The sequence below is a fragment of the Bubalus bubalis genome, chromosome 5 (assembly GCF_019923935.1).
Source record: "Bubalus bubalis isolate 160015118507 breed Murrah chromosome 5, NDDB_SH_1, whole genome shotgun sequence".
Classification (NCBI taxonomy): domain Eukaryota; kingdom Metazoa; phylum Chordata; class Mammalia; order Artiodactyla; family Bovidae; genus Bubalus; species Bubalus bubalis.
This window is the reverse complement of record NC_059161.1, coordinates 107951777-107978308: the sequence shown is the minus strand read 5'-3', so window position 1 is coordinate 107978308 and position 26532 is coordinate 107951777. Positions and strand designations below refer to the sequence as shown.

The window sequence follows — 26532 nt, the reverse complement described above, 5'->3', positions numbered from 1 at the left end:
CTGTGTTAGAATGTTGGACTTCAAAATAGAATACAGGTCTCCAAGTGTCAGCACTGATGTCAAACCAAGAAGCTATTTAATAAAGGATAAGCAATTATTTAATTATCTCGTTATGTGTCCTTCTAGCAAGTGTAATTTACAAAGCAACATTAATAAACTAAATACTTTTAAAGGAACATTATAAATATATAAAGTGACTTTATTGAAATTATTCCATTTAAGTGAGATTATTCCATATGAAAATGCTTTAATTAAAATAACAGCTTTTGACTGTGTATTTGCAAGTGTTATGCTAATTTCTTTTATTTTTAAATTTAAGTCTCAGAAACAACCTTATTAAGTGAAAGAAAACATACGAGCACAGGAGTTTTTAGTAACCTGATCATGTAGCTAGAAAATAACTGATGTGAGATTAAAACTCCTGTCCGATCGCAGAGTCAAACTTCTAACCTTTTTTCTGTGAAAGCTCCTAGGAATTTTTACTTAGAGAAGCTGAGACCTGATTTTCATCTGCAAATAATTGAAGAGCTGCTAAGTAGATATGGCTGTGTGCTCATCCATAGCAAATGATGTGTACAAAAGTGGAACTAGTAAAAAGTTAGATTTTATTTCAGTATAGGAAAAAATTAATGGCTAAGTTGCCTTGTTAAGTGTTGTGTTCTCATCATGATAAGGGTTTGATTATTTGTATGATGATATTCTTTCAGATATGAAGAACTTGCATTCCCAATTTAAATGCAATTATTTCCTACTTGCACCTTTAATATCCTCTGAAATTCTTTGCCTTTATTACTTCGTTCATTTTCTCAAATATATCTGAAGAGGCACAAATTTAACAAGTGATTCTCCTAGTAAGCAGATGGCTTTGATTTAAATATGATAAATCTATCTGCCTCTATAACAATAAGAATTATGAATATAGTTATAAAAGTTACAATAACAGCTTGATACCATTCTTAATGTATCTTAATAAAAGATAGACACGTGCCATGGAGAAGGTCAGAATGCCACTGAGCAAGAGTCCTTTAAAATGACAGAAACTCTTTAGGATGCTTTTTTGTTTGGTGTGTAGTTTTTTATTTTTCTTTAAAGCAAGTAGGAACCTGCTATATAGCACAGGGAGTTCAGGTCGGTGCTCTGTGATGACCTACAGGTGTGGGATGGGAAGATAAGAGGGAGGCTCAAGCGGGGAGGAATATGTGTATGTATCTGATTCATGCCATTATAGAGCAGAAAATAACACAACATGCTTGTAAAATAATTATAATCCAATTTTTAATATAAAAATTAATTAATTAAAAGAGACAAAACCTGAGATAATAGAAATATGTCCAGGCACTACTGAATACTTCATGTACATTAACGCCTTTAGTCCTTACTACAATTCTCTGAGGCGGGTAGGGTTAATTCCTGTTTACATCAGGAAACTGAGGCACAAAGAGTTTTAAAAAATTGACCAAGTTCCTACATCTGTTAGGTGGTAGATTGGCTCTCCCACAAAGAACAATAGGAACATCTGCTGAGTTACTAATTCTGCCTTTCTAACATTCATGCAAAATAATAACTTTAAAATAAAGATATGTTTATATTTCTTATTTGTTATCATGTAATTTTATGATCTCTTAATTCTCACAAAATCCTTGTGAAGTAGTGGTAATGAACCCCAATTTCTAAAAAAGAACACTAACATTCAGAGAGCTAGAAACTTTGCTATAACTAAAAAGTGAAGAGCAAGTCATACTCAAATCTTCTGATTCCAAGTTTAGTGTCCCCCCTCAAAAAAAAAAAAAGACAATAAAGAAGCAAATTGCCCCTTTCTGACTGAAAATCCACTCACAGATTCATTCTTATGATTTGGAGAAGTCTTCCAGGCACCCTACAACCATTAACTATCCTTATTTACTATTCACTGAAACATTTATGGTGCTAGATTGTAGCTCCAGAGAGGGAGGTGAGTCTCTCAATATCATATTTCAATAGGTCCCATAGCTACAGAGAAATTTCATTTCCTGAGGACGATTCCCAAGGGAATATCTCAGATTATGGTGCAACATCAATGAAAATTTTCATCATTAAGAAATACCAGCCTGTCTCTTTATTTCACTTCTATTTATGAGTTCCAATATTCTTTAAGTTTTGCAGATATTGTCCCCACCGAACTGGCCTGAAATGGTCTCACTCATAGAAATAAATGCTACCTCTATACTTGGGAGTTGAAGTTTCACTTTTGCAAGTCTGTGCATTTATATTAACACAAAAGCATTTATATAAAATAAATATTTACATTTTATTTACTTTATAAGTGCATGTGTGGGTGGTAGAAATTGGTCAAGAAAATCGAAAAGGAAAAAGTCAAGCATGGTTCTTTGAACTCTGATACTTCAAAGACTGATGAATTAAATGTGTATCAGAAAGGAAGGATACTTTTTTCATATGATTCATACATGTGAAAGGTTATACATATAAAAAAAAAATCCAAGTTTGGAAAGGAAAATCTAGGGTTCACTCTAGGTATTGTTGATGATGCTATAGATTTGTATGTTATCCTCTCCAGAATAAAAGCTGAAACTCTGAATGAGCATGCTGTAGAATTAATACCAACTAATGCCATAGTTCTTCTTCCCTTGGTTTACAGACATCAAGCATTCCTGAAAAGCAAAAAGAAGATAAGCTGATCTGGCTAAATCTTCATAAGAGATGGTATATCCTTATGATTCTAACCAACATCATGAGAGCAGTTGAGTGTAGTGTCTCTTGCACAATTCAGGAAAGGAAACTTTCACAAACATTTAAGTACAAAACTTTATTAATTATTATAATACCTATATTCCCTAAATTTCTCTCATTTTGTCATTTATAATAATCATTTATAAAAATAAAAAATCATTTTTAATAATAAATGTCTAATTTCATCAACAAAAGAGGCGGCAGGGGCAAACACTGGTATTTGCCATTGTAAGCCATCTTCTTTCACATTTCATAAACTATAACATCTCAAATGTTATACAACATTTCCAACAATTCCTGAGACACCATTGGTCCATAACAACTTGTCTTAGTGTGCTGATGTAAGAGTGTAGCATCTATTACAAATCATATTATTTTCACATGTCAACTAGGCAGCAATCAAGTTATTTTCAAGAGCCTATAGGTTTTCAAGAGCTACAGTCTTCTAGATCTATACAGAGTACATTTTGTATGGATCTTCATTACATTCTCATATGTGCTTTGAAGATCACAGAAGTTATATTATGTAATAAAGTGTTTAAGGATATGTATGACTGACCTAATAAACCTTTCTTAGAATATGAGAAAGCTGAAGGAAGAAGACTTCTACTCATAAATTCATTTCAGTCCAAATGTATCGGAATATTAACTTTCTCTGTTTCTGATTAAATTTCTGAAGCCACTTTCCCGTGGTTTTGGATACCCTTGAATTATCTATCAGGTAACAAAGAAAGTACAGAAATGAGTGTGTCTGATTCTCACATTCTAACAGGTTTGATTGAATCCATGATGATTTATGAATTATGAGTATAAGCGTTGAAATACCCTAAATCCAGCAACAGGAAATAAATTTTCACAAATAATTTATACTGATTAACTTCCTTCATGTATTAAAATGACCTTCAAAATCCACTTGCAATTCAGTTCTCTCTCATCAGCATAAATAGCTTCTTGTGAGAAAGAAATTGAAGCTATTATTAAGTCAAATAGAATGATAGATTTGATGCTCCTCTTTTGCGAGCCACAGGAGACGTGTGTTGGATCCTAGATTTGGAATATTCCCTGGAGTAAGAAATGGCACTCCACTCCAGTATTATGGCCTGAAAAATTCTATGGGCACAGGAACTTGGTAGGCTACAGTCCATGGGGCCTCAAAGAGTTGGACATGACTGAGCAACTGAGCACACACACACACACACACACACACACACACACACACATCCAATGGCAGCATCTTCAACTTGTAACCCCGAGTTGCCTGGATTAGCAACTCATTGACTTGGTAATGGTAAGCCTGACATGACCAGTATATAACATAAGTATTCACATACTATTTCTTTTATAAGCGTGTGGGTGGGTGGTAGAAATTGGTCAAAAAAAACAAAGAGGAGAAAGTTAAGCATTGTTCTTTGATACCTCAAAGATGTTGAATTGAATGTGACTCAGAAGGGAAGAATACTTTTTCATATGATTCATAAATATGAAAGGTTATACATATGTAAGAAATATCCTAGTTTGGAAAGGAAGATCTAGGGTTCACTCTAGGTATTGTGGCTGATGTGGCTTCTGGTATAGTGCCAGAATTATGTAATAGATTCACACATTTTCTAGAGTCCAGTCACACATCTAAAACAAGGCAAACTCTAGGATTTTTTAAGTATCACCTAACACTAACAAAAAAGGATATTGTAAAAAGACTTAAAGAGAATACATGATGCATTAAAAAAGATAATTCATTATAGCAGGTCAGACGGCTTTCATGTATTATAAAAAAAAAAGTGCAATTTAAGAAAGCAAAACATGAAACTTGGAAATTACTGTTTATCTATGAAAATATGTGTATGCACTTAACTAAAACCATCTTTTATTCACTTAACATTGTATTTGAAAAGCAAAATATTTTAATTTTGATGAAATCCACACTATCAATTCTTATGAATTATGCTTTCAGGGTTATATCTAGAATATTTTTCCAAGTCCAGTGTTGGTTCTCAAAGCAACTTAATGACTTAAGAAGTCAGATATTCACAAGTTCGGATTTGGGAAAGATACTTTTCCAGATTAGATGTGCAAAAGGTAGAGATTACAGTTATTATACTGCTATCTGTTTTGTTGTTTTTTATCGAATAGAAGAAAGAACATTAGTGATAACTGCTATAAAATATTTAATCGACTGAGGGTTTTTATCAATTGTAGAGAAGAACAGAGGGAGAGATGGTGTTGATGACTTTAGTGGGTCCATGGATCCAGATCATCCTTAGTATTTTAATCTGTGTCTCAGTGATGTTTATGAGAGAAAAAACTCAGAGACAAATGGCATCACAGGCCAAATGAATATGAAATACTCTCAATAAAATGCCACTAAATGTATGGAATATGTTGATAAATATATATTGACATGTGGGCTAAAATTAAATATCAACTTACACAATAAAATAGCCAGTTATGTAGACTAAAAATTCATTCTCATATTATTTCTGATCAAAAGAATATTCTTCTCTCTAGCATTTTCTTTAGGGCAGCATTGACATCTCTGTTCTGTCAGCTATAAATCAGGGGATTCAGTATGGACACAACAATAGTGTAAAACAGAGAGGACACTTTTCCTTCATCCATGAAACTGACTGATGATGGCTGCAGCTACATGAATGCTGCAGATCCATAGAAAACAGGAACAGCTAAGATGTGGGAGCTGCATGTGCTGAAGGTTTTGAACCACGAAAGACGCTGGGATGCTTGGCCTCTGGAGAAGAATTCAATCCGGGGCCAGAGACAAGGCTGGATCACTCAGAGCTTTTGTGTAATAAAGTTTCATTAAAGTATAAAAGAGATAGAGAAAGCTTCTGACATAGACATCACAAGGTGGCAGAAAGAGTACCCCCTCGCTAGTGTTAGCAATGGAGTTATATACTTTTTAATTAGTTGCGACCCCATGGACACCAGGCTCCTCCGTCCATGGGACTTTCTAGGCAAGAATACTGGAGTGGGTTGCAATTTCCTTCTCCAGGGAATCTTCCCAACCCAAGGATCGAACCCAGGTCTCCCACATTGTAGACAGACACTTTACCATCTGAGCCACTGGGGAAGCTCAGTACAATGAATCAAAAGAATGTCTAGAAGTTATAAAGATATTACTAGACATGCTCTCACAATTTACATTTTTTAAGATAACAGGATGAGCCAGAAGGTTTTCAGGAAGGAGAAACTGTCCTCAAGCAGAATAGGTTGTTGTTATGTAATCCTTAGTACAGAGTTTAAACTGAGTTGTTTGTTGTGTAATCATCAGTTCAAGGCTTAAAGATAAAAACGTTTTATGTGACTAAGACTAAGGAATGAAGAGGAAAAAAAAAAAAAAATGTTTGTCCTTTCCTCTTCCTTGAGAATTCCAGATCCCTATCTCCTTGGGGATCCCTGGCCTTCTTATCATCCTGCCTAGGAATTGACTCTTTCAATTGAAGTCTAAAGGAGAAGCAGGCAGTACAAGATGAGATGGTTGGAGAGCATCTCTGACTCAGTTGACATGAATTTGAGCAAACTCAGGGAGACAGTGGAAGACAAAGGAGCCTGGTGTGCTGTAGTCAATGAGGTTGCAAAGAATTGAACACGACTTAGTGACTGAAGAACAATAAGAACATGTGTGCCATGAGATTTGGAAGCACTGTATTGGATTATATCTGGAGTTCTGCATTTAGTTATAGATATCTTTTTGAAGGAGAGAAAAGTGAGAAGACATACAAACATCTATAAAAAGCTTGGAAAATATTTGAAGGTAGTGGGATAATTGGCAGACATCATCATATATCCTAAGAAAAGCAAAAAGAAAAGATTTTTTTTTTTTTTTTTGGTGCAGGGTGTTTGAAAAAATTAAAACACTCTCTTTAACCAAAGTAAGAAAAATATTTTAACATTTGAATGCCTAGAACTGGAGTGAACTATTAATTCTCATCACAAAATGCACTCAACCCTAAACCAGATGAAGATCCACATTCAGGGACACTGGAGAAAAGATTTCCTTTAAAGATTTTAGAATAAAATAAAAAATGCCACACTTTTTTGCCCCTCTCCATCCTTAATTTTTGTAATCAAATTCCTCTGGTACCCAACTTTTGATTCTTTCAATTTGGGGACCATGTCACTTTTTCTCAGTTGTCTGTCTTTTTGCTTTTTCACATGAAATAATCCTACCAACTCTCTTTGTTTCTGTTGTTTTGTAAATACTTTCTATTTTCTTTTCAAATCTTCTTTAAGATAGAAGTCATCATGAAACCATTCTCCAACATCTTATAATTTATTTAATCTTCCTACTTCAAGCTCAGAAAACTTTCATTTCTAAACAGCACATTTTTAAACTTCAGTTCAGTCACTCAGTTGTGTCCAACTCTTTGCGACCCCATGAATTGCAGCACACCAGGCCTCCCTGTCCATCACCAACTCCCGGAGTTCACCCAAACTCATGTCCATCGAGTCGGTGATGCCATCCGGCCATCTCATCCTCTGTCGTCCCCTTCTCCTCCTGCCCCCAATCCCTCCCAGCATCAGGGTCTTTTCCAATGAGTCAACTCTTCGCATGAAGTGGCCAAAGTATTGGAGTTTCAGCCTCAGCATCAGTCCTTCCAAAGAACACCCACGATTGGTCTCCTTTAGAATGGATTGGTTGGATCTCCTTGCAGTCCAAGGGACTCTCAAGAGTCTTCTCCAACTCCACAGTTCAAAAGCATCAATTCTTTGGCACTCAGCTTTCTTCACAGTCCAACTCTCACATCCATACATGACCACTGGAAAAACCATAGCCTTGACTAGACGGACCTTGGTTGGCAAAGTAATGTCTCTGCTTTTGAATATGCTATCCAGGTTGGTCATAAGTTTCCTTCCAAGGAGTAAGCGTCTTTTAATTTCATGGCTGCAATCACCATCTGCAGTGATTTTAGAGCCCCCAAAATAAAGTCTGACATTGTTTCCACTGTTTCCCCATCTATTTCCCAGGAAGCAATGGGAGCAGATGCCATGATCTTAGTTTTCTGAATGCTGAGCTTTAAGCCAACTTTTTCACTTTCCTCTTTCACTTTCATCAAGAGGTTTTTTAGTTCCTCTTCACTTTCATATACCATAAGTCAGATGAAGCACCAAATCAGAATTGTCCACCTCTGTATAACAAGTAAATTACATAGTGTTGAGGACATAGGAAGATATAAATGGGATTTTATAAGTATTTCCATGCATAAATATATGATGAATATTTGCCCAAATTTTCACGGTATTATTTCCAGTCTTAGTAGTCTCAAGTTAGAAATGTGAGATGAATACGCTCACCCTTCTTCTTGCTGGAAATCTCAACACCAAATTTTATTTGCAACGGCTTCCTTTGACTCAGAAGATAACTCTGTGTTGGTGTCAGGAACGATAGGTACCCAGCATTCTGTTGTCTTTCGTGTCGAGAGGGCCAGCATAGCCTAGGTCTCAGAACCCCTTTTGCAGCTGGTCTGCATCACAGGTCAGCATCTCTAATTTTAAATCTTCAGTGTGTATTTCTTCAGCTTCAAGGTAGCAAATATCTATACCTTTCTCAGTTCTTCCCTGAGCGGTTGTGATCACTGTGCTATGAAGGTGTGTCCTGGATTTCATATATGTCAGGCAATAAATAACATGAACTCAAATACTCTGCAAGGATTTCCATTTCTCAGGAGACAAGCTCTTGAGAAAAGAAGCAGTTGCAGTTGACATGTGCCCAGCTGTCTAACTTTTTCCTTCAAGAGGGATTCTCTGTCAATCCTGAACTCATCAATTAGTGATCAAGATTTCTTCACAGGATCTTCTGGAGATTTTTTCAAAATCATATCCTCAACCAGAAGTTCTGAGGAGCATTTGAGATTTTGAGATTCTGAATCATTTTTGTGTGTGTAAATTAATTAATTTTAATTGGAGGCTAATTACTTTAAAATATTGTAGTGGTTTTTGCCATACATTCAGATGAATCAGCCATGGGTGTACATGTGTCCCCCATCCTGAACCACCCTCCCACCTCCCTCCCCTTCCCATCCCTCAGGGTCATCCCAGTAACACCAACCCTGAGCACCCTGTCTCATGCATCGAACCTGGACTGGTGATCTATTTCACATATGGTAATATACATGTTTCAATGCTGTTCTCTCAGATCATAAAATCAGCAGGATATAAAAACAACACACAGAAATCCCTTGAATTCCTATAAACTAACAATGAGAAAACAGAAAGAGAAATTAAGGAAACAATTCCATTCAGCATTGCAATGAAAAGAATAAAATACTTAGGAATAAATCTACATAAAGAAACTAAAGACCTATATATAAAAAACTATAAAACACTGAAAGAAATCAAAGATAATACAAATAGATGGAAAAATAATCCATGTTCATGGATTGGAAGAATCAATATAGTGAAAATGAGTATACCACCCAAAGCAATCTATAGACTCAATGCATGCCCTATCAAGCTACCAATGGTATTTTTCAGAGAATTAGAACAAATAATTTCACAATTTGTATGGAAATACAAAAAACTAGAGTATCCAAGGCAATCTTGAGAACAAAAAATGGAACTGGAGGAATCAACCTGCCTGACTTCAGGCTATACTACAAAGCTACAGTCATCAGAACAGTATGGTTCTGGCACAAAGAGAAATATAGATCAATGGAACAAAATAGAAAGCCCAGAGATAAATCCACACACCTATGGACACCTTATCTTTGACAAAGGAGGCAAGAATATACAATGGAGAAAAGACAATATCTTTAACAAGTGGTGCTGCAAAAACTGGTCAACCACTTATAAAATAATGAAAATCAAACACTTTCTAACACCATACACAAAAATAAACTCAAAATGGATTAAAGATCTAAATGTAAGACCAGAAACTATAAAACTCCTAGAGATTCTGCATCTTTACAGGCTCCTAGCCAGAGCTACCAGTTCCGAGTTCACTCTGTGAATACAAGGTTTTAGAGGATCAAGCAACATTCTGACAAATTATCTTAATGTTCATGTGGCAACAAATTTTAAAATGATGAACAAATCATTTATCCTTGTAAAAAATGTATTTAATCCATTTTATGTGTAAATACATAATATACATATTAATTCAAAGTCAAATCTATATGTTATTGGATTTAAAGTTATGGGGTAGGAATTCAGAATATTGACTTAACTTTTTTATATTTAGGGGCTCACTATTAATGATTCTAGTTTCTAAATTGCATATATAAACTGTTTTAAGAGGCACTTATGTTTCATGCTTCTTCTATTCTTATATATTAGATTTTCAATTTTTATTCTAAAATAGGAAATTTGGAAGTATACATAAAATGATTCATTCAAGGTAAATTGCACATTCAAGTTGAGAGAATATAAAAAGATTCAGTTATTTTTAAAGTTTATACTTGTGTTACATTGAAAGTGAAAGTCACTCAGTTGTGTCTGACTCTTTGTGACCCCATGGACTATAGAGTCCATGGAATTCTCCAGGCCAGAATACTGGAGTGAGCCTTTCCCTTCTCCCTGGGATCTTTCCAACCCAGGCATCAAACCGAGGTCTCCCACAAGGCAGGCAGATTCTTACCTGCTGAGCCACAAGTGATGCTAGTCTTTCTGAATTTTAGATACTCATTTAAACTCATTAAAATATCAGGGGAGTTTTTTTTTTTTTTTTTTTTTAATTTTCCTTAATTTCAATACTGATGGTGAACACTATACCAATTAAGTCAAAATTTTAGCATGTGAGGTCAGATATCAATATTTTTCAAAAGCTTCTGAACTTTTAATGTGCACAGGAATAACCTAATGATCTTGATCAAAAGCAGATTTCAATAGTAAGTCTCATGTATGGTTTGAGATTATACATTTTAAATAAAATCTCTCAGATTTTTCCACTATTTCTCCTCTATAGACCACTCTGAGAAACAAGGTGCTAGAGGATCTCTTGTTTTGAATACCTTCCACTGGAGTTCTTTCAGATTCAAGGAAAATCCACCATACCCATGCACCAAAAATCTTTTAGCTAAGGATTTGCTGTGGCTGCAAGATTCTGATATGTTTGGAGAATACTATGTGTCTGGAATGCCACTTTATAAGTTAACAGACTACCTTTGAAGTTGCTTTAGTGTGCCAAAAAGAAGAAGTGAGAAAGAGAGTTGGAGTTTAGTAAAGGTCAGATATAGAAAGAATGTAAACAGGAAGTAAACAGAAACATTCTTATAATTATTCAGAAATTAAAAATTTGAAGAAACCCATAGAAGCCATTCTTTCTGTTCAGACAGGGTATATGTGCTGATTTGGCTGATTTATATATGTATATATATTCTGGACTATATATAGCAGACTAGGAATCATGCTTAAGATAGAAGTTGTAATTGTAGCCATTTTACCTCCTTTTTATAGTACTGATGAAAATTCAGTCAAATAATATGAAAATATAATATAAATAATATGAAAATTAAGTCAAATAATATGAAATAATTGAAAATGAATGCTTGACTTTGATGACAGAATGGATAATAAAATACATGAGTTGTAAATAAAATTATGCTTTATATATTTGTGGTATATTTGGACACTATAGGTGAATAAGGCAGCGCACTACCCAAAGAACATTGATCTGTCAGTAATGAGTAAGACGCTTTGCACTGAGAAGAGGCAGAAGACAACTAGATATTCAGAGTTTCATGTGAATTTATACTTACCAGATGTTAATGCCCAGAAGCTAAAAAAGACAAATATGAGGGGAGAGAAAAGATATTTCCAAGATAAAACTGTCCAGAAATAGAAATTTTTATAACTTCCATGGCAAAAGTGCATGAACCTCATGAAAGTGATACAACTTGCATAGTTTTGGTTTATTATGGGCAGTTGTTAACATAAATTTACTGTTGTAGTTTAGTGGCAAGGTTGTGTTGGATGGACGCTCTGTGACCCTGTGGACTGTAGCCCACAAGGCTCCTCTCTTCATGGGAATTCCCAAGCAAGAATACTGGAGTGGGTTGCAATTTCCCTCTCCAGGGTATCTTCCTCACCCAAGGACTGAACCCATGTCCCCTGCATTGGCAGCTGTATTCTTTACCGTTGAACTGCCAGGGAAGCCCCTGTTACATAAACAGGATAGCACTAATGATTTAAAGATAGAAATGTATTGGGCTATTTTTATAAAAAAATTGTTGGTATTGAACATGATAATTTAAACCTCATTGATGAGTCCTTATCTTAAGATTCTGTATTAACTCTGCATTTGGTCTTTTAGCTTGATTAACACAAGTTTGAAATATTTTTATTATTTTCATTAAATCAAATGAAATAAAAGTGAAAATTGCATTGGAGAGGTCTAGGGGAAAGCAATACAGTCTCACAGGAAAAGTAGAAGTTTAATGTGTAGAAGGAAATTATTGGGAAGGCCTTACACTTACCCACAATTACCTGGGGGCAATAGATTACTTTGAGTAAAATCACAGTTCCTGGAGCCAGACATTCTAGCCTCTGTCTTTATTAAGTGTGGGACTATGGGGACATTTACTCAAAGTAAACAAGCTTCAATTTATTCATCCTTCAAATGGAAATAATATTAGGACTTGCCTTGAGAGATATCATAAATATTAAAGAAAGTTGTCTGATATGAAGTGCTGGGTACAGTGTTTGATATTTTATACTATCTCAATAATAATACGTTATTACATTATGATGATCATCATAGTTATTCTTCTTATTTGTGTTTTTTATATTACACCGGAGCTTTTTAATTCTCAAGAGTCTCTGACATTATTCTTGATATTTCTCCATACATAATCAATATAACACAAATTCCAAAGAAATGTATTGTATGGGGAAATGATCCTGAATTTCCAAAAATTTGAACAATAAAACTAAAACATTGCCTGTCTCAACAAAGTAAACAGTTATTTCTGATATGACACCAACAGTGAGTCTATTCATCTATATTTTCCAAGGTTCAGAATATTCTTCAGGGCCAATTTGACATCCTTATTCCGCAAACTGTAGATCAAAGGATTCAGCATGGGCACAATGCAGGTATAAAACACAGAGGACACTTTCCCTTGGTCCATGGGGCTCACAGATGATGGCTGCAGGTACATGAATGCTGCAGATCCATAGAAAACAGCAACAGCCAAGATGTGGGAACTGCAAGTGCTGAAGGCTTTGGACCTGCCCTCAGTGGAGTGGATGTGGAAGATTTTATAGAGGATGAAGATATAGGAAATAAGAATAGTCAAGGCAGGAATCAGGACGTTGAAAGAACTACAGATTAGAGCCAATAACTCATTGAAATAGATGCTAGAACAGGATAGCTCCATGAGTGGAAAAACATCGCAGAAATAATGGTTAATCACATTGGCCTTGCAGAAATAGAGTCTCAACATAAGGCAAGTATGGAATGTCGATTGAATGATGCACAAGATATAACCTGCTGCTGTGAGTTGGAAGCACCAATAATAAGACATGATGGCATTATAAAGCAAGGGGTTACAGATGGCAACATAGCGGTCGTATGCCATTTCAGCCAACATATAGCACTCTGAAATAATAAAAAGAAGAAAGAAATATAGCTGAGTCATGCATTCAGGATAGGAGATGATGTTTTTCTCTGTCACAAAGTTCATCAGCATTTTGGGGGTAATGACAGTGGACTGACAGAGATCAATAAGGGACAAGTTGCTGAGGAAATAGTACATAGGTGTATGTAGGTGAGAACTGAGACCAACCAGTGTGATCATGCCCAGATTCCCCACCACTGTGACCACATAGATTCCTAGGAAGAGGAGGAAAAGGGGCAGCTGGAGTCGTGGCTGCTCTGTGAGCCCAGTGAGGATGAACTCAGTCACTGAGGAGTGATTTCCTGGGTCCATTTTCTTCTTAGTAGGTTCTAAGTTTAAAAACAAAACACAACAAAAAACAGAAAATGAGTATATCTGTGTGTGTGTGTGAGAGAGAGAGAGCGAGAGAGAAGTTTATGCATGTGTGTATGCTTGTGTGAGAGAGAGAGAGAGGCAGAGAGTAATTCTGCAGAGATCATTCTTTATCTTTCAGCAGAGAACATATGTAATGTAGGGAATTCTCCAGTATCTCCTGCTACTCCAAGACAAACAATTAATTTTGTTGAACTAGAATAGAAATTATAAACATCAAGAACTTTACAATTAAGAAATTTCATAAAGTTTAAGAGAAACAATAATTTATGCATTTTTTTAATAACAGAAGTATTTTTTTTTAAAGTCAGTCAACACGAACATTTCTAGTATTATTTCTGAGTATTCTTCCTTCCTCCATGTTTCTATGTTTATATATTAATTTTATTCTTGTTGAATGGCATAGTATTTTTATTTCATTTATAATAATAGTTGTATATGCTATCTATAATTAATACAGAGAGGATTCATAAGTCTGTGCTAAGTAGTTATATTAGTTGGGGCTGTCTTCTTTAGTAACATCTCAACTGAAAATATCTGAAATGTGATGACCAATATCATTTCACCTGAGATCTGATGCTTTAATGTCCCAGCTTCCTTCTCCCTGGACTTTGACTCCAGAGAGCAGAAATGAAACTGCTTGACAGACATCATGCTTATACCTCAAAAGTTTTTTCCACCCCAGGAACCATTCTTCTTATTCTAATTTAGATAATCTTAGGGGTGAGAGTATAATGGCCTAAATACAAGTCACATATTCCACCACTGTGACTAGGGCATCAGTGTACCAAGACTGATCTGTGAAATTTGGACCTCATGATATAAATGGTGGAGGTGAGAAAATGATTCTATTCTCTAAATCATAAAATGCCTTTGAACACAAATGCTAGGTGTTTGATATGCCAACCTTTTAAAAATATAATCATGCATTTTGCATGTGCTAGCAATAGAATTCAAAGATGGGAGAGATGTGGATTCATAAAGTACATGCAAAATAAAATAAGTGATTTTAATGTCAATTTAATACTAGTAAACAGTGTGATGTCTTTTTTAAAGACCAATGTATCTTTAGTCAAGATTTGCAAAGGAAATGAGTAGGTTTTAGAAAATAGAAATTTATATTCTTAACACTCAAGTGATATTTGGCTATTGTGTTCAGTTTGAAGTGAAATACTGTGTGATATAGGTAAAGCTGCACAGTTTCATAAATATCATCTAGAAATCAGTTATTTTAAGATGGCTAAAACAACTAAGGATTTTTTTTCTAGCAAGGCAAAAATTCATGTGGCACAGGAAATTTATCTCAATGTTCATCACATGGCAGTGGGAGGTACTGAACTTACTGTATACATTCAAGAGATTGGGTAAAATTAACTGCTTCAAACCATGGGAAGAAATATTTGAGTTTCACAGCAAAGACAAACATCCCTATCACCAGATACACCCGAGCTGACAGTCATAAAAGTTGGAGCACAGACTATCATGTGCATACAGATATTCTTTAAGGACACATCTAACGGGTAGTTGGATTAGGTGTACTTCTATTATCTTCATTCTAATGGATCCTGATTATGGTAGACAGTAGAGGATTGAAGCCTCAGCTCGACCCCATTCTTCCTGTGTGATCTTGAGATAATATGTCTACTTTCCAACTCTCTGAAAAACAGAAACACTAAAATCTACCTCCTGTGTAAATTCACAATACTGATTCCTTATGAGGTGTTTAGCGTAGTCCCATACCCTTGGAAAGACCCTGATACTGTCATTGTTATTTTAATTTTATTCTATTAAGTTACTTTCCATTTTATCTTTTGTTTTAGTGTCATTTTCATTCCTACGATGATGGCTGGGACTTGTTTTTTTTTTCCTTAAGACATTTTCTTGTTCCTCCTTTCTACCTAAATAAATAAAATGATATTGAAATTTGAAATTTTTACTCAATATTAACTCCTAAATATTTTCCAAGGTCTCCAAATAAAGTTTGAATAAATTTCTGTCATTTTATGATTTATATCACCTAACAACAAAATCTTTTATTTTTATGTCCCACCAGGTATCACATGATTTAACTATTACACAAAACAGCATTTGGTAGAATTGCTTTTTTCTGACTCATTATATATCTTTATCTTGTCTCACACATTCCCAATGTATCTGATGAAATTTATTCAATAGTTAGGGTCCTTATATTAAAGGCTTTAATAATAGAAACCCCAGGTAATAAGACCATTTTCTATGTGCTGAGGAATACCTTTCTCATGTTTACATTTAGCACATGCTTAATTCTGCATCAGTTATTATGAGTTACTTATTGGCTTTTCTTCTATACTAGACTGTAAACTCAATACAGTGCTTGGCACAATGCCTTATATACAAGTATCAATAAATATGATTTTTTAATAAAATTATCAAAAGGATTGTAGTAATAAGTTAACATAGACTCTGACACAAGTGAACGAAGCTCTCACACTGCCTGAGTGAAGGTGAGTAAACAAAGAAATACTGGCCATAACTTTCTCCAGCAGGGACAGAGAGATGATAAGGGAACCTTTGCTCCTCATGGAGTGTGAATATTAGAGTGAGGACAGATAGAGACAGAAAAATAGCTACTCGCATCTATTAATGCACCGTGAGGGAGCTAGAATAGAAGATTTAACTTTTTAAAGTCCAGGACTTGGATTCAAATATATCCCTCTTGCTCCCCAGCACACCAGTGCTGTGTATTCATCTTCTCTATTTCTCTGAAGGGAAAAATGGTTCTGGTGATGCTGGTGGATAGTTCTGAGTACTAACCTTGCAGGACTTCTTGTTGTTGTCGTGTCATAACCTAGAAGATACTGTTGTAATAATTTTGAATCAATGGTCCTGACTTCTGTTGAAGTCAATGGCCCTCTGCAAAGGTTGGTTGATATGAATGGTGATTAATACTCTGAGTATAGATGCTAAGAGTCAGATGAGGAACAGATAATGCTAATGATCTCCCATTAGGATCATATCCCACAAGTATCAACTCTTGGGATAAGTTACAATTAGCAATTCCCTTTTCTTCCTTTGACTCTCAAATGTTTAATAGTGTCATATAATTGTAATTTATTATTTTTTGTTAGACTATAGGTTGGAAGCAAGGCTGTGATAGATCTTATTAGAACTCTGGTGAACTTCATGTCAAGCTATATAAAAATTCAAAATTTTAGGAAATATTTAAGACCTGCATTAAAGGAACATTCTAAAGTGATTTCACACAAGAGATAAAGAAAAAATTGAAAAAAATCTTTGTGTGCAATAGTTGAATGATTTTTTTCTCATTGATCTATATTTAACTATATTTAGATAACATGATGTATTTATAAAACAGTAGTACTTGAAATATTTTAACATGCAGGCTGCAGGAAAGTTTCACCTGGTTACTTTCATTACCCATGAAAAGTCCCTAACAATTAGAATAAGTTAATGACACTATCTAATTCTATAAATAAAAGAAATATTGAGGAATAATATAGAGATCTGTCAATGTGAAAAAATTTGCTTAAAATATAGAGTAATAAAAAAAAATCACATTCTGGTTTAAGGTGACAATCTAGGAAGATCCACAACTCTGACTGCAACAGTATAACTCATATTTTTTTAATCTTTAGACTAAATTTATTGAACTATAATTTACATGGATAAAATTCTACATACTAAGAATTTTCTCAATGTCAATATACGTGAAGTTTTTTTCCAATCTAGGTATGGGAAACCACAGTATTTTAGACTGAAGTGTTCAAGTTCCAGGTACCACTGTATCTCCAGATTTGCTGTGTTGACCCATCAGATAACAAATATACATATTATTTTTTAATGCATGTATGTTGTATGCTTGATAACCAAGAGTTTTGCTTCAAGTATTTTGGGGTTTTGACTTTATTTAATGACTTAAGAAATCAGGTGTTCACAAGTTATCTTACCTGCACTCGGGTTTGATACAGAAGTTACTCAAGTTCGTGTTTCTAAAAATTTGTATAGAAATAATTTAGGGTGTCATCAGTTTTATTGCAGATTTTTTTTAAATTTTAAATTTATTTATTTTAATTGGAGGCTAGTTACTTTACAATATTGTACTTGTTCTGCCACATATCAACATGAATCCGCCACTGGTTCATGTTGCTCCCCATCCTGAAACCCCCTTCCACCTCCCTCCCTGTACCATCCCTCCGGGTCATCCCAGTGCACCAGCCCCAAGGATCCTGTATTGAACCTGGACTGGCGATTCATTTCTTATATTATACTATACATGTTTCCATGCCAATCCCCCAAATCATCCCACCCTCTCCCTCTCCCACAGAGCCCAAAAGACTGTTCTATATTTTTGAAGAACTCTTCAAACATAAATTTAATTGATTTTAACTGTTAGAAGTCATATGTAGATAATTGGAGAAAGCAATGAAAAAAGACAGTATGAAATATATATGGCTGCCCATAAACATTTTTTAAAAGAAAATAAGAAAATTGTCAAGGTATTTCTAGTGGCAGGAACTATCTTATGCCGTGAATATATGGCAATGAAATACATGAATGGGGATAATCTTCATGAACATTACAGTACATTTTGGACAATAAACAGGCAAGTACACACCCAAAACAATAAATGGCATAGTGGGAGGCACACAGGTTTGAGCAATGGTACAAAGCATGATGGCACCCCACTCCAGTACTCTTGCCTGGAAAATCCCATGGACGGAGGAGCCTGGTAGGCTACAGTCCATGGGGTCGCTAAGAGTCGGACACGACTGAGCGACTTCACTTTCACTTTTCACTTTCATGCATTGGAGAAGGAAATGGCAACCCACTCCAGTGTTCTTGCCTGGAGAATCCCAGGGATGGGGGAGCCTGGTAGGCTACCATCTATGGGATCACACAGAGTCGGACATGACTGAAGTGACTTAGCATAGCATAGCATAGCATAGCATAAAGCATGAAGGAGATCTTAACTCAGATTGTAAGCTCTGGTAAGGATTTTGAAGTAAGAGAACCATATATCCATACAATATAATAAGTAAAGACTAGCTCTAAAATATCATGTTCATGTTATGTCTGATCACAAAAATATTCTTCTGTCAAGTATTTTCATCAGGAAAACATTGAAATCTTTATTCCTGAGGCTGTTGATCAGGGGATTCAGCATGGGCAAAACAATAGTATAAAACACAGAGGACATTTTCCCTTGGTCCATGGATCTCACAGGTGATGGTTTCAGGCACATGAATGCTGCAGATCCATAGAAAACAGCAACATCTGAGATGTGGGAGCTGCATGTGCTCAAGTCTTTGGATCTGTCCTCCGTGGAATGAATGTGGATGCTGCTGGAAATGATGAAGATGTAGGAGCTGAAAATGATCAGGATGGAGACAAAGATGTTAAGTACAGCAAAACATAGAACCAGCAATTCATTGAGATAGGTGCTAGAGCAGGAGAGCTTGAGGAGGGGAAGAAGATCATAGCAACAATGGTTGAGTGCAGTTCAACTCTGTTCAGTTTCTCAGTCATGTCTAACTCTTTGTGACCCCATGGATGGGGGCAGGCCAGTTTTCCCTGTCCAAAACCAACTCCAGCTGCTTACTCAAAATCATGTCCATCGACTTGGTGATGTGATTCAAAAATCTCATGCTCTGTCATCCCCTTCTCCTTCTGACCTCAATCTTTACTAGCATCAGGGTCTTTTCCAATGAGTCACTTCTTCACATCAGGTGGCCAAAGTATCGGAATTTCAGCTTCAGCAACAGTCCTTCCAATGAATATTCAGGTCCAATTTCCTTTAGGATGGACTGGTTGGATCTCCTTGCAGTCCAAGGGACTCTCAAGAGTCTTCTCCAACTCTCCAACACCACAGTTTAAAAGCATCAATTCTTTGGCCCTCAGCTTTCTTTATAGCCCAGCTCTCACATCCATACATGACTATGGAAAAACCATAGCTTTGACTAGACAGACATTTTTTGGCAAAGTAATGTCTCTGCTTTTTAGTATGCTGTCTAGGTTGGTCACAGATTTTCTTCCATAGAGCAAGAGACTTTTAATTTCACGGCTGCAGTCACCATCTGCAGTGACTTTCGAGCCCCCCAAAGTAAAGTCTGTCACTGTTTCCCCATCTATTTGCCATGAAGTGATGGGACCAGAGGCCATTATCTTAGTTTTCTGATTGTTGAGCTTTAAGCCAACCTTTTCACTCTCCTCTTTTACTTTCAAGAGATTCTTTAGTTCTTCTTCTCTTTCTGCCATAAGGATGGTGTCTTCTGCATATCTGAGGTTATTGATATTTCTCCCGGCAAACTTGTTTCCAACTTGTGCTTCATTCAGCCCAGCATTTCTCATGATGTACTCTGAATATAAGTTAAATAAGCAGACTGACAATATACAGCCTGATGTACTCCTTCTCCTATTTGGAACCAGTCTGTTGTTCCATGTCCAGTTCTAACTGTTGCTTCCTGACCTGCATATAGATTTCTCAAGAGGCAGGTCAGGTGGTCTGCTTTGCCCATCTCTTTCAGAATTTTCCACAGTTTATTGTGATCCACACAGTCAAAGGCTTTGGCATAGTCAATAAAGCAGAAATAGATGTTTTTCTGGAACTCCTTTGCCTTTTCAATATCCAACAGATGTTTATCAGTTTGATCTCTGGTTCCTCTGACTTTTCTAAATCCAACTTGAACATCTGGAAGTTCATGGTTGACGTACTGTTGAAGCCTGGCTTGGAGAATTTTAAGCATTACTTTACTAGTGTGTTGCTGCTGCTGCTAAGTTGCTTCAGTTGTGTCCGACTCTGTGCGACCCCATGGACTGCAGCCTACCAGGCTTCTCCGTCCATGGGATTCTCCAGGCAAGAACACTGGAGTGGGTTGCCATTTCCTTCTCCCTACTAGCGTGTTAGACAAGTCCAATTGTTTGGTAGTTAGAGCATTCTTTGGCATGTGTGATATTATTAACATTTAAAACTGTGTCACTTCCCTATTAAAAAAAGTTAGCAGCTTCCTTCACAAAAAATAAATAAATAATAAATAAATAAAAATTGATGTCTCACAGTGATCCACACGTGATTCATGAACTGTCTGCTATCTACTTTTCTAGTTTGGTAGAATGATCATTTCATGTGAAGTATGATCTGTTTTTTTCTGGATCTACATAGGCTTTTCTTGTCTAGTGGTCTAGTGAGACAATTTTCTGTCACTTACCTATGTTTTATTTAGGAGCCTAAGCCCAAGTAATTCAAGGATTTTCCACCAGAACTCTTATTATTTGTCCTCTGTTAATCCATTTGTGCTTGTTGGGAAAAGCACTGGACTAGGAATCTTGCCTATGACAGGAGTTGTGATTGTAACCATCTCCTTTCCTTTATACCACAGGCTTCCCAGGTGGCTCTAGGGGTAAAGCATCCCTCTGCCAATGCAGGAGATGGAGATGTGGGTTTGGGAAGATCCTCTGAAGTAGGAAATGGCACCCCACCACACTATTCTCACCTAGAAAATTCCATCAGGAGAGGAGTCTGGTGGGCTACAGTCCATTGGGCTGCAAAGAGTTGGACACAACTGAGCAAATAAGACTGATGAAAATTAAATCAAATGATAAATATGAGTGTTCTTTGAAAATGATTATCTGCTATTGAATTAATTTTTTTAGCTTATTTATTTTATTTTATTTTTTAACTTTACAATATTGTATTGGTTTTGCCATATATCAACATGAATCCGCCACAGGTATACATGTGTTCCCCATCCTGAACCCTCCTCCCTCCTCCCTCCCCATACCGTCCCTCTGGGTCATCCCAGTGCACCAGCCCCAAGCATCCAGTATCGTGCATCGAACCTGGACTGGCGACTTGTTTCATATATGATATTATACATGTTTCAATGCCATTCTCCCAAATCATCCCACCCTCTCCCTCTCCCACAGAGTCCAAAAGACTGTTCTATACATCAGTGTCTCTTTTGCTGTCTCAAATACATGGAGGTAAAGTTATATTATGGGGTTCCCTGGTGGCTCAGCAGTAAAGAATCCACTTGCAAATGCAGGAGTCATGCATCTTCCACTGCATTGGGACGATCCTTTGGGAAGATCCTTAGAGAAGGAAATAGAAACCAACTCCAGTGTTCCTACTTGGGAAATCCCATGGACAGAAAAGCCTGGCAGGCTACAATCCATGGGGTTGGAAAGAGTTGGATAGAATTAAGTGAGTAAAAAGCAACAAAGTTATATTATATATTTGTCCAATATTTGGATACTATAAGTAAACACTGCAACTTGTTATGTCAGATGAATAGACAGCACACTATTTAAAGGACATTGATATGGCAATAATGAATAGGATGGTTTGTATTAGGAAAAGACAGAAGACAACTGAGCATTTAGAATAATATGAGAATTTATAATTATAAGATGTTTAAGACCCACAATCAAAAAGCAATAGTATGAGGGAAAAGAATAGATATTTTAAAGAGAACATAACATGAAATGGCAACTCTATAAATTATGGCACAAAAGAGCATTAACATATATCAAGGTTGTATATTGTCACCCTGCTTATTTAACTTATGTGCAGAGTACATCATGCAAAATGCTAGGCTGAATGAAGCACAAGCTGGATATTGCCAGGAGAAATATCAATAACCAAAGAAACGCAGGTGACACTACCTTTATGGCAGAAAGTGAAGAGGAACTAAAGAGCCTCTTGATGAAAGTAAAGCTGGTTTAAAACTCAACATTGAAAACACTAAGACCATGGCATCTGGTCCCATCACTTCATGGGAAATAGATAGCGAAACAATGGAAACAGACAGACTTTATTTTCTTGGGCTCCAAAATCACTGAAGATGGTGACTGCAACCATGAAATTAAAAGATGCTTGCTCCTGGGAAGAAAAGCTATGACCAACCTAGAAAGCATATTAAAAAGTAGAGATATTACTTTGCCAACATTGTCAAACTATGTTTTTTTCCAGTAGTCATGTATGGGTGTGAGAGTTGGAGTATAAAGAAAGCTGAGCGCCGAACAATTGATGCTTTTGAACTGTGGTGTTGGAGAAGACTCTTGAGAGTCCCTTGGACTGCAAGGGGATCAAACCAGTCAATCTTAAAGGGAATCATTTTTGGATATTCATTGGAAGGAATGACGCTGAAGCTGAAGCATTAATACTTTGGACACTTGATGCAAAGAACTGACTCATTGGAATAGACTCTGATGCTGGGTAATATTGAAGGCAGGAGGAGAAAGGGACAACAGAGGATGAGATGGTTGGATGGCATCACCAACCCAATGGACATGAGTTTGAGAAAGCTCCAGGAGTTGGTGATGGACAGGGAAGCCTGGTGTGCTGCAGTTCATGGGGTTGCAAAGAGTCAGACACAACTGAGTGACTGAACTGAACATGAATACACAATTCAATAAAGTATGGAACAGAAGAGCATTAGCAACATGAAAGTGATATAATTCAGCAGGATTTCTTTCTCTTATGAACACCTCCTTCATAAACAGTTATAGTGTTATTGGTATAAAGATAAGACAATGTTGTTTGGGCTGCTTTTATAAATATTTACATTTCAATTATAATTTGAATTTCTTTAATGACTGTCTACTGTGAAACTCCACAATAAATCTCCATCCTTGCAATTGTTGCTTTGACCAATACTGTTTGAAAGATTTTGATTATTTTCATTTTATCAAAGGAAATAAAAGTGAAAATAGTATAGAAGGTATCTAGAAAAAGAAACACAGTCTTATAGGAAAGTGATGATGCTTGACATATAGAAGGGAATTCTCAGGGAGGCATCGGACCTATTCATTTATTCATAATCTTCTTGTGCAAAAGTATCACTTATTATGTTTTCTCTATCATTTATTATGTTTGGGATCATGGCAAATACACAAGTGAAATAACCTTCCATTTCTTCTTTTCAAAGGAAAATAATACTAGAATTTGTCCTGAAGGAATATAGTAAATAAAGATATCCATTTAAAGTACTGGGCATAGTGTTTTATATTTTATAAATCTTGATAATATGCATTACTGTGATTTTCACCATAATCATCATATGCATTGTTGTTCTTCCTAGATATATTATTATTAAAAAGAAAAGTAAGCTCCTTTAATATTCAAGATTTTTTAAAAATTATATTATTGTATTTTTCCTTATATAATCATTGTAATGTATGTTCAAAGAAGTAGCCGGGAGAATTTTGGAGATGAGTTATATAGAGAAGTATCAATAAATTTCCAAAAATTTGAACAATATATCTAACACACTGCATAGCTCAGCAAACCAAATGACTTTATGACATCATGCTATTGATTCTATTCATATACATTTTCCTCTTTCCAGAATTTTATTCATGACAAATTTGACATCCTTATCCCACAGACTGTAAATCAGAGGATTTAGCATGGGAACAATGCAGGTATAAAACACAGAGGACACTTTTTCTTGATCCATGGAGCTCACAGATGATGGCTTCAGGTATATGAATGCTGCAGATCCAAAGAAAACAGCAACAGCTAAGATGTGAGAGCTGCAGGTGCTGAAGGCTTTGGACCTGCCCTCAGGGGAGTTGATTTGGAGGATGCTGGAGAGGATGAAGAGGTAGCATGTAAGGATGGTTAAGTCAGGAGTCAGGATGTTAAATGCACTCAAGACTAGAACCAATAATTCATTGACATAGATGCTAGAATAGGATAGCTCCAAGAGTGGCAAGAGACCACAGAAATAATGGTTAACCACTTTGTTCTCACAGAAAAGGAGTCTCAACATAAATCCTGTATGGATTGTGGATCCAATGATGGCCAAAATATAAACTCCCACTGGGAGGCAGAGGCAGATGTGGTAAGACATGATAACATTTTAAAGCAAGGGGTTGCAGATGGCAACATAGCGGCCATATGCTATTGCAGCCAACATGTGACACTCTGAAATAGCAAAAGTGCAGAAGAAGTAGAGCTGAATAATGCATTCAGAGTAAGAAATGATGTTCTGCTTTGTCATAAAGTTCACCAGCATTTTGGGGGTAATGACAGTGGGCTGACAGAAGTCAGTAAAGGACAAATTGCTGAGGAAATAGTATATGGGAGTGTCCAGGTGAGAACTGAGCCCTATCAATGTGATCATGTCCGGGTTCTCCACCATCGTGACCACGTAGATTCCTAGGAAGAGGAGGAAAAGTGACAGCTGGAGTTGTGGCTATTCTGTGACCTCAGAGAGGATGAACTCAGTCACTGAAGAGTGACTTCTAGGGTCCATTGTCCTGTCCGAGGTTCTAAGTATAAAAAGAGTAGATGAGTGTAGTTTTGTGTTCCTCTGTGTGTGTATGTACATGTTTATGTGTAAGGAAAAGTAATTCTGGGGAGATCATTAATTTATCTCTCATCAGAAGAAGTCCATAATGTGGGGATCTCTTGAAAAACAATTATTCTGGTTGCACCAGAATAGAAATTATAGACTTCAAGAAAATTATAATTAAGATATCAAATAACATTTTAAAAGAAGATACCAATTCTGGATTTTTAAAGTCATTCACATGTATACCTGTGGCAGATTCATTTTGATATATGGCAAAACCAATACAATGTTGTAAAGTTAAAAAATAAAACTAAATTAAAAATAAATAAATAAATAAAATTAAAAAAGTAAAGTCATTCATAGCAAATGTAAATACTCTTATTTCTGAGGACTTTTTCTTTTCCTTTCTTACCCTATGTGCCTATATTAATATAATGCATGTCAAATGGCCAGTATTTTCACTTCACTCAGAATAAATGATAGTAGGGTATACTTTCTGTAAGTTGTAAACAAAGGTTACATAAGGCTGTGAAAAGTAGTTGTATTAGTCTGAGATATTTCTTACAGAAAATCCACTCAGAATTTCAGAAAAGTGAAAGTAAAAGTCACTCAGTCATGTCCAACTCATTGTGACCCGTAGACAATACAGTCCATGGAGCTCTTCAGGCCAGAATACTGGAGTGGGTGGCCTGTCCCTTCTCCAGGAGATCTTTCCAATCCAGGGATTGAACCCAGGTCTCCTGCATCTTGGGCAGATTCTTTACCAACTGAGCTATCAGGGAAGCCCTAGAATTTCAGAAGGACTGGGCAACTCTCTGCTTTATTCCACCTGAGATCTGCTGCTTTAGTGCTCACCTTCTTCCAGCCTGGTTCATGATCCAGTAGTTTAGAAACACAACTGCTTAGCAGGCATCATATTAATATCTCAACAGATTTTCCAAGTCCCAGGAAAACCCTGCTCCTATTTCTAATTTGAATACTCTAAGGGAACATAATGGGATGGCATATATTTAAGTCATATATTCCACCCCTGTGACCCTGGGAGCAGTGCACTAAAAATGGTATAGGCAATTTGAGCTTCATGGTTGAAGTACTGGAAGTCAAATAATTATTCATATTTCTAAAATATAATAATGTTTTTTGAAGACAAACTAAGGGTCATTTATGATGTGCTTATTTATTTATTTATTATTATTATTTTACTTTACAATATTGTATTGGTTTTGCCATACATCAACATGCATCCGCCATGGGTGTACACGTGTTCCCCATCCTAAACCCCCCTCCCACCTCCCTCCCCATATCATCCCTCTGGGTCATCCCAGTGCACCAGCCCCAAGCTTCCTGTATCTTGCATCGAACCTGGACTGGCGGTTCGTTTCTTATATGATATTATACATGATTTAATGCCATTCTCCCAAATCATCTCCCCGCTCCCACAGAGTCCAAAAGACTGTTCTATACATCTGTGTCTCTTATGATGTGCTTTTTAAAATAATCATGCATTTTGCATATGTTGTCCATAGAATTCAAAGATGGTGGGGATATGAATTAGTAGAGCACAT

The 26532-nt window shown here is 36.2% G+C and overlaps 1 protein-coding gene and 1 pseudogene across 2 annotated transcripts; both read right to left on the bottom strand.

The window, feature by feature from the left end:
- Positions 1-12674: 12674 nt before the first annotated feature.
- Positions 12675-14659, bottom strand: LOC123465767. Of its 2 annotated transcripts, XM_045165629.1 has the most exons (2): positions 14629-14659; positions 12675-13615 (listed from the first exon to the last, which is right to left on the bottom strand). In XM_045165629.1, exons 1-2 carry the CDS (start codon positions 14657-14659, stop codon positions 12675-12677), a joined length of 972 nt encoding a protein of 323 aa, XP_045021564.1. The 2 variants fall into 2 exon arrangements, with proteins under 2 accessions (XP_045021564.1, XP_045021565.1); XM_045165630.1 differs by lacking the exon at positions 14629-14659 and having other exon boundaries at positions 12675-13628.
- Positions 14660-23992: 9333 nt separating this feature from the next.
- On the bottom strand, positions 23993-24928 carry LOC102399981 (annotated as a pseudogene).
- Between the last annotated feature and the right edge of the window lie 1604 nt (positions 24929-26532).

Bases quoted from the DNA above. Each gene is read 5' to 3' on its own strand.
- LOC123465767 (XM_045165629.1), bottom strand. From the start codon at position 14,659: ATGTACTTTATGAATCCACATCTCTCCCATC. The intron at 13,616-14,628 runs TTTGAATTCTAT...AACCTACTAAGA, and splicing joins GAATCCACATCTCTCCCATC to AGAAAATGGACCCAGGAAAT.